The sequence below is a fragment of the Plodia interpunctella genome, chromosome 20, assembly GCF_027563975.2.
Source record: "Plodia interpunctella isolate USDA-ARS_2022_Savannah chromosome 20, ilPloInte3.2, whole genome shotgun sequence".
Taxonomy (NCBI): Eukaryota; Metazoa; Arthropoda; class Insecta; order Lepidoptera; family Pyralidae; genus Plodia; species Plodia interpunctella.
In genome coordinates this window covers 1,547,798-1,556,889 of record NC_071313.1, presented here as the reverse complement: position 1 = coordinate 1,556,889, position 9,092 = coordinate 1,547,798, and the positions used below count along the sequence as shown (strand labels likewise).

General features: G+C 33.6%; 1 protein-coding gene across 5 annotated transcripts; it reads left to right on the top strand.

The window, feature by feature from the left end:
* Positions 1-835: 835 nt before the first annotated feature.
* LOC128678779 (ommochrome-binding protein-like) lies at positions 836-8,847 on the top strand. Of its 5 annotated transcripts, none has more exons than XM_053760572.2 (2): positions 836-1,013; positions 5,157-8,847. In XM_053760572.2, exons 1-2 carry the CDS (start codon positions 992-994, stop codon positions 6,053-6,055), a joined length of 921 nt encoding a protein of 306 aa, XP_053616547.1. In that variant the 5' UTR covers positions 836-991; the 3' UTR covers positions 6,056-8,847. The 5 variants fall into 5 exon arrangements, with proteins under 5 accessions (XP_053616547.1, XP_053616548.1, XP_053616550.1 ...); XM_053760573.1 differs by lacking the exon at positions 836-1,013 and adding an exon at positions 3,183-3,276; XM_053760575.1 differs by lacking the exon at positions 836-1,013 and adding an exon at positions 3,370-3,459.
* The last annotated feature ends 245 nt before the right edge of the window (positions 8,848-9,092 follow it).

Here is a 9,092-nt window from a genome sequence, read left to right as displayed (position 1 = left end):
GGGGATCGAACCCGGGACTTCTCGGTTCAGAGGCAAGCACTTTACCACTTCGCCACCGAGGTCGTATGAAATGAATATGTCGCTCTTCATATCTACCTAGATACTTATTGAAACAAAAATCCGTCCTCTAGCCTATTATTTAAAATCCTAAATTCCTATGTTCACGGTCAAGGACTTTAGGGCACCGTCCGGTCCATTTTGAACGTATATTTTGATGTAAATGAGAGCAGCAAGTGAAACAGACCGACAGTATTGTGATTAACATTATGGACAATACGAGCTTAATGTCGCGCTGGTCTGTTCGCACCTTTATTCGTAGTCACACTCTGGATCGGTGGGTGTTGGGACAAAAATATGTGGAGAAGGTGAGGCAGCACTTACCTGTACATCTAAAATGCTTAATTTAAAACTTTTTAATGAAATCATTTATCTGTTGTTGCATATGTTGTACAAAAAAAAACAGCTTTTGCTGGTGTGTCCGCTCATAGAATACAATATAATACTTATAAAAATATTTATATTTTCAATGTTAAAATTTATTTTGTCCTTATTTCACGTTAAAACGGAGCATTAGATTAATTAGATTTGTGTGGAGATAGTTGGAAAGCTGAAGATTAATATTGGCTACTTATTGCCGCGAGTGGAGTAGCGGAAAATAACTAGTTATAAAATATATTGTATTATTATTATGTTACGTCACAAAACTTTCTTTGAATCGAACTCAATCTGTGCTATACCTATATATTCGTCGCTAAAAATACGGTCACGCCCAGAGTTTCCGCTCCATAGTTTTCCTGTGCCACCAATACTATAGTGTAATTTGGTATTTAACATTAATGTGGCCGCGATGTATGGCACATCGTGATGTGCGTTAGGATCCAATACACACGCTGTACTTTATTGTATTGTGTTGTACGTACATTTGTTTTTTAGTGCCTTTTTTGTTTTCTATGGTGGATTTAAATTAGATCCACGTGGGTTTGGTAAGGAAATGCAGTGTGACTTTATGAAAGGTTTGATTGTTTTTCTTTACATATTTGTAGAACATGGACTTTTGCCATTGCCTTGCCCATCATACGGACTCACGTCTGTAATAAATAAATTGAATTAGATTTTTTTAATAACAAAAAAATTTTTTTATGAATTTTGTTGAAAATAAGTCATATTTTCGTTCAAACCTATAGATTTAAGGTTCCAAAATATTATATTTTAATTTTACAACAATTAAAATACCCTTTTTAGGAAATCATTTCCGTGGTTGTAATGTATATATACATTGTATACTTGGGAATGCTATTGTTGCCTATCAGCTGTCTAGGCTGTGTGTCCCTTAGTCGCCTCGTACGACAACAACGGGAGGGTGTGGAGTGGCCCTATTCTAGGGCGGAACCAGGAGCCCAGAACCATTAACTAAATTGGTCAGGGTCGCTTAAAAACCCAAGGCTGTATCGTTTCTATTAATAGTTTTTAAGGCTCAATCTACACAGGACGGGATATTTGATAAATGTGAAAAATTCACATAGTGTACATTAACCTAAAAGTTATAGTTCCTTTTGAGTACGAATACTACGTATTTTTATTACACGTACTTACGATAAGGTTCTTCTTTTTCTTATTGATTTTTTATTAGCTGTGCTCTTGCACACAATAAGAAGCCATTGGAACGATTACATTAGTAGCAATAATTCTAAAGAATACTGTTGGAAATGAATGAATACAGTAAATAAAAGGGGACCAGTAGAACCTGGTGCTGTGGGAATGAGCCAAAGGATTGATTTGAGCCAAAGGATCCTATTAGGTACTGTTTTGCCACTCTATCGCTGCATTCGGACAGAAGCCGACGTGAATGCATTGAATCAAAATCAAATCTATTCAGAAATTAAGCCTTCACGCTTCTCACGTCATATTCTAAATTAAATAATACTAGCGATCTATCCCGGCTTCGCTCGGGTAAAAACAATAAGTTATACACATTATCCTATTGGTGAAAACCGCATGAAAATCCGTGCAGTCGTTTCTTAGGTTTATCGCGAACAGACAGACAGACAGACGCGGCAGAGGACTTTGTTTCATAATATGTAAGGATTTGCCAAAGCTGCAAACATTTTGCCGCAATGAAAAACTGGTAATTTATGCCGTATCCGCCAATCGTGTGGAACCGGCATTATACATGTGAATCGTGTCTTATGTTATTTCAAGCATCAAGGCGATACCACTATAGTAAATTGTGCGTGGGAATTAATATCAATTAATAGTGAAGCGATAGCGGATCAACTATTGAACGATCTGTTGTAAACCGAACGTAGGGAGAAAATGTAATGGTTTTCTATGTTGTATTTTCTATTTAATGTAAGATTCTTATAACCTTTATAATAACATATATACTTGAAAATCTCTAAAAATAATCTCGCTTATATTTGAAAACGTTTTGCATCAATCTCACTTTACAATATTTAAACGTTCGAATAAAAACTTCAACAAAGTGGATGTGGAAATGTGGATGGATGTTTTATTGCAAATTTCAAGCAAAAATAAAAAAAAATATATAAATGGACAACACATAACGACCCATACAAAGCTTGTATCGCATGTCCGAAAAGAATATCATAATATTGATACTTATAAAGCTAGAAAGTTTGGGTTAAAAACTGATGAATGGGAGGACCCATTCATCCAGTCAGTCGGGCATAAAGTTACAACAATTTGTTCTGTAGGTATTCCGGAAGCAGATCACAGACATTTATTTATTTATTCAGGAAAAGACAACATATAACAAACACACAAAAATATATAGTTACAAGAACAAGTTTGCAATACCCCAAACGTTTACACAGCATGATATAGGTACAACAACTACAGCAAAATATGAAAGAAAATGCATTAAGACAAGGATATTATGGAAATAACATGTAAACATGTTTTACTGGCTGCCTAGCTTATGATAGTTATTAAATTTAATTATACAACCTTATTAAAATTGTTAAAAACCTCAACACAACTGATACTTACTTTCAATAGACACGTGCCTCGTACCTTTAACCTTTCGTCTTTAAAAATATCGACTAAAATCAAAATGTGTCTAAATATCAATTTAGAACTAAATATGTACACTACAAGCATTTATCCAGCGATTCACCTGGTTTGAAATATTTAAGGCTCCGTGCGTATCGACCAGTAACACTGTCGACCTTAGCAACAGCGCGACGTATATTCAACACATATTATAACCTAAAAATATCGCTGCCTCGGTTTTTACACGGAGTTATGCCCAAAAAGGTTAGATATTACCTATTTCCATGTACTTTTTAGTGTTATAGGTATTAGTTGTTTATTGGGATTGTTTTTTTTTTTTTTTACTATCAACGCAATGCGGCAACTTTGCGTCTATTATCAAATGGTTACGTGAATTGAGTGGTTTTAGTCGACACAGTCTTTGTTTGCTGGCGGTTATATATTTCGGTTTGTGTTGGTGATTTATTAAAAAACGAGTACGTTTAGCATGTTACTGGATTTTCCGTTTTTTCGGAATTACTGCCGCCTGTGTAAAGGTTTATTGTTTTATTATTTGCGCTCCTTGTTTTGTGCTTTTTGTAGCAAATATTGATATTTGACCCAGTTTAAATAGGGGTACGTAGGTATCCTTGATACGTACGTATCAAGGTAATCTTTTATTTAAATATTTGTCTCATAATTGTACAATGATGAGATATTTAAATACAATAAATCATAATAAAAGATTTACTCTTACTTTCTGCTAAAAAAGGAGAAGATTTATGTCTTGATGTAATTAGCATATTTTTCGCCTTCCATGAGCTTTTCATAAATACGCTAGAGAAGTGGTTCTCAAACGTTTTATAAGATTTGGAACCCTTTGGAAATAATTTGACTGAGCTCTTAATTAAAACTTGTTTTATCTGTGTTGACATAACAGCTGATGTTCATAATTTTACAGTTTAAAATAAACTTCGCAAAATTAATTACCTAGGTTATCTTCTTCAACACTTTGTCACTATGGCCAATATTTTTGTAGAGCACCAATATGTAGATGCTTTGCATGTGCTAGACATATAGTTAGGTATTCTAAACACATGAAAATAGGGAGTTTCTGAAAAGAGAGTTGTTCAAAAACTTATATACCATGCGATTATAAATCTTGTAGATCGTAGAGCTGTAAAGGGTGAACACGGTGTGTATTTTCCTGATGAAATAAAAACATGTACTTACTGAAATTACGTTCCTTTGACTTGTGTTCATGAACTATTTAATATGCTGTAGAAAAAAGCTCGTCGAGTGTAGAAATATGTATTCAGTGTTTCATATTCTTCTCAAGAAATTACTGCGTGTGTAATATAATGTTGCGTAGTCTTTGAAGATAGGTAGGGATTCGGTATGTTAGGAGAAACGCTAAGAGATTTTTAGGTTTTTTTGCTAACCAAATAATTATATATTTATTATGTATGTTTAATTTATCTATAACTACTATCTATCAATGTTTGTAATCTTTTTATGTGAGACTAGATGTTTCCCGGGGCTTCGCTCCCGTGGGGATATTGAGATAAAATATAGCCTATAGCAATCTTGGATAATGTATCTTTCTAATGGTGAAAGAGTTTTTGAAATCGGCTCGGTGGTTTCGGAGATTATCCGCCTCAAACATACAAACTCACAAACGCTTACCTCTTTATAATAATAGTATAGATATCGAATTGTGTACTTGCCGCGGTTTTCCTAGTCCTATTTTTGCTTGACTGATTGAGTGTAACATATCTATAAATATCTATCTCTTTTTGATCCGAGCGTACTTCTGGTTGCTTTCACGGATGTGATGCTCAGAACTAGGTGTCGCTTAAAAATAGTTCTTAAAATTTTGAAGACTCGGACTTTTGATTTATGTCCAACCACCCGCAGACACAGATTCAAGTGAAGTTCCGTCTAACATTTTCACAGAATACACTTTTATCAAAAGGTATAATTTGAACAGTTCAGTTTTAATACAAATCTTAAATAAAGATACTAATAGTTAATGTCAATAAGATAGAAAATCATAATTAATAAAAGGAAAACTACGATAAATATGAAATTAGTCAAATAATAGAATCCTAAAAATCAATAACCGAAATCATCATCTATAGAAAAATATATGTTTTTTTTTTCAGAAACAATGATGCTCCTATCTATCATCCTGTTGCTCGTAGCGTCTGCTGCGACGCAGGAGGAAGAAATCGAAAAATGTCCTTCTTGCATCAAAGTGGAGTCGTCTTGCTACAACGTGTCCTTCTTGTTCGACCTCAACGCCACTTTCCGCAGCCACGTCATGGTCCACAAAATGGGCGTTCTCAGATATGACAACACTCTGTTCTACGCATTCGAACCACCCATTGAAGATAAAGAGTATTATAAAGTCGCCTACGTTAATCTCGACAATCCGGAACAGGACGGAGTCATATTGGATAATAACAATCAGATACTGAACCTGGGTACTTTCGACATTGACCAAGATAACTCTATAGTGTATCTAGGTGGTAGTAATGGTATTTGGGCAATCGATAAAGAGAAAAATTTAAAATATTACAGCTCCAGAGGGGATAACATAAAAGTTGTGTTTTACAAAATGTACGTGTTTTTCGCGAAGTCGAATGAATCAAGCATTATAGAGAAGAAAGGAGATCAGTTTGAGATATACGCTGAGGATTTGCAAGTTAAAAGTTTTGTGATTACGAAGTATGATGAGTTGATATACTTGAGTAATTTCGGGTTGTTTTTGAAGAAAAAAGAAGAAACTGTGAGGTTATCGAAGAATGCATTCTTCAGAGGTTTAACAATGGATTTAGACGGTAACGTATACGCATGGTGGGTTGATGGTATTTATAAGATAATGATAGCAAAAAATTTGAACAGATCGAGCGTGGTCAAAGTGGCTGATATTCCCACTATTGGGGCGATGGCGTTTGATAATGATAATAATATATTGTTCAATGATGGCCGAGGGCTGTACAGGATGACGAAGATTGCCAATGTGTCGGCCTGTCTTGAGGAGGAGGCTAATGAGTTGTGATGGCATCCTTCTAGCGTCATCGGTAGATATAACTTGTAGATAGAAACATGTGAGTGTCGTTTGTTCTCAATTTATTGTGCAAGAGATTGAGATTGACATTTTAAAATCATTTATGAAATCGGATAATTTTAAAATGTTATGATAGGCACCTACGATTTACTTTTAGAAAAAATAGTGAAATACTTATTGAATTCTGCGAAATTTTGTAGTTTTTCTGAACGACAAACTGTAACCTTTATTTTTAGAAAAATTGAGTATGCAAATATTTATGGGTTCTGTGAAATTTTGTTGTTTTTTCTGAACGATAATCCTAATCTCAACAGTACTTTTCTAGTAATTTTAAAATAATGTCTACGGCAACTGTTTCTAGGAAACTAAACGCCTACTTAGCAGGCTAAATATAGAAAACTGTTTATTGATTTTATATAGTTGGTTCGATAGTAGTTTATCAACTTTAATGATCTTCCGTCCCACACAGTTTTATGAAAATATAGGCTTTTCTATCATGAAAAATAAAAGAGCTTTCTTTAAATAGTTTATACAGTTTTATTGGCTAAAAGCATTAGATGAACAACGCTTCAGATCATTTAAATGCCGCATTAGGTATGTAGGCTTATAACTAGATAGTTTTGTTAAAATGTACTTAGTTATATAAGTGACTAAACCAAAGAGCGGCCGGATTTATCAACAGCTAATCTACCTATTATTATAATATTTTTAATTCCCACTTATCCAAAATTAATAAAAAATTGTTAATGGCGTGTATTTCTAATATATTTTTTATTAACATCAAAAATATTTTTTAAAATTGTAATTATTATGATTCTCCGTCAAATTTCTTCTTTGGAATATGTAAATGCTTTTATGTATTAAACAATGTATGAATGCTTTAAATATTATATAAAATAAAAACACGAAAGAATGGATAAATCAGGCACAATATATTAAGTTTTATGGAAGTAAATTTTTATTTTGAATGTTGGATATTTTAAGAAGTAAAGAAATACATATATACACAATACTACACAGTATTATAGTAAATTATGATATAGACTGTTGCCTATAATATATTTATGTCAATTAAATACTCATATAATAATACAGGACTATATATAATGAGGATTGTATATTGTAATGTAATTTATGTAATTAATAGAAATACCCTAGTGGTAAAGTAGTTCTCGTTACCACATTATTACCAACAGCGCATGTTGGTCTTCTTCATAGTCGTATTCCTCATGGCTGAGGGTCGTGGTTATTACGTGGAATGAAACACATACAACAACTTTCTTGGCATTATTAATGGAGTGGTTTGCCATTGCCTTCTCCATTTCACATACAAGTTAATAATAATGAACCAGTGTGCAGGTTTCCTCACGATGTTTTCCTTCACCGGAAGCAAGTGGTGGTATATGAAAATTACTATACATGAGTCAGATTGGTATACAAACTCATGTGGCACGAGTAGGATTCGAACCTGGGACCTTTCGATCCACAAGCGGGCGTCTTAACCGTTACACCACCACCGCGCATGTTGGTAGTAGATGTAAATAGACTAAGGGCCCGTTTCACCGCTTGCTGATAAAATATCTGACACCATATATGTAACATATCCAACAGATAGCGATAAAAGTGGTGTTTCACAAGCGTTGGATAGGGCCAACTGGCCAAACACATCAGACAGATTAATCTAGCGGTTTGTTTACCTGTCAGATTGTGGCTTTAACTTTTTTATTCAAACTTTAAACTTTAATATGTTTTACACTGCTCGTGCTCGCAAAGTTTGACTTTACATTTTAAGCTTTAGAGCATAAAGTAAGATTTTCTTCTATGAATTTAGTTTTTGCATTTAGCAAAACAATAAAATTATGGTCTAATCAGCTTATTGTGGCCAGTAATTTAATATTATAATGTACATTAACGAATATTATAATGTTTAATATTGTTGTCAATTTCCTCGCAATCAAATTGAAACGCTGGCACCGACAGTTAAGCGACATTTTACCTTCGTAGTAACTATCCATTCTAAAGTCTAAAGTTCATTGTCTAAAGTGTTTCGTTTTACTACTTATTTGGTAAATTTCTAATTGTCACGCACTTTACAATAAACCTGACAGAAGAATTTTATATTTTCACAAAGACAAGAATTATTTTTACTATCTGACTTTGAACTAATTAAATCTGTACTGTGGTAATTAATTTTGGAAATAATTCCTCCTGACGAATAGTAATGACAGCGCGGCAGCAGCGCTCGAAAGAGACACAATAGACACACTTAAGTATGATTTAACAAGTGTGAATGAGAGAGTATTGCAAAAAGAGAGAGAAAGAAAGAAGAGTTTTTATATGAACCTTATATGTGTCAATTTTGAATATATTTAATTTAATAACATATAAACAACTTTGAGTGGGTTGCACTCGTCAACTTTGACGTTATCTTTAGCCAGCGCAAAGTACGCCATTTTGTCTAAACGTCAGAGGCGGGCAGGTTAAAGTCAACGTCAAACTTGACTAGTGCAGCTTACTCTTAGATATAAGTATTCGCAATGCCTTAACACCGCCTTTTAATTTTGTTATGCGTTACATACTATCCTTCTTGTTCATTAAAAAAATTAACATAAAGTGTGTTTTGTCTCGTTTCGTCATTGTCACAAGTAAAGTGCGATAGAGACAAAACATACTTAAGCGTTAATACGCGTATAACATAATTATATGTTTTAACTTTTTTATAAACAAGAGGGATATATAAAAGTACATTTAGAATTAGATAAATAAATAAATGCTGCCCAAAATTGTTTAATTAATTTAATCAAGTTCCTTCGTCGGAAGTCGATTCTGGGCGCACGATCTCGTCATGAATATCATTATAATGCATTATTATCTAACTAAAATGTTTAGAAGCAATCGGTGAAGGTATCTGTTTCAATTTGATTTGTGAGATTTCATCCATATTACAGCTTGTAAAAAAGCGTATTTTTGTGTGACATTATACAACAGAGGGACAGAGCGTACCTAGTTATTAAAAAATTACGTCACT

Coding starts and splice junctions, on each gene's coding strand:
- LOC128678779 (XM_053760571.1), top strand. CDS start 3,500: ATGTTACTGGATTTTCCGTTTTTTCGGAATTACTGCCGCCTGTGTAAA. Junction 3,549..5,156: donor TTACTGCCGCCTGTGTAAAG/GTTTATTGTTTT, acceptor TTTTTTTTTCAG/AAACAATGATGCTCCTATCT.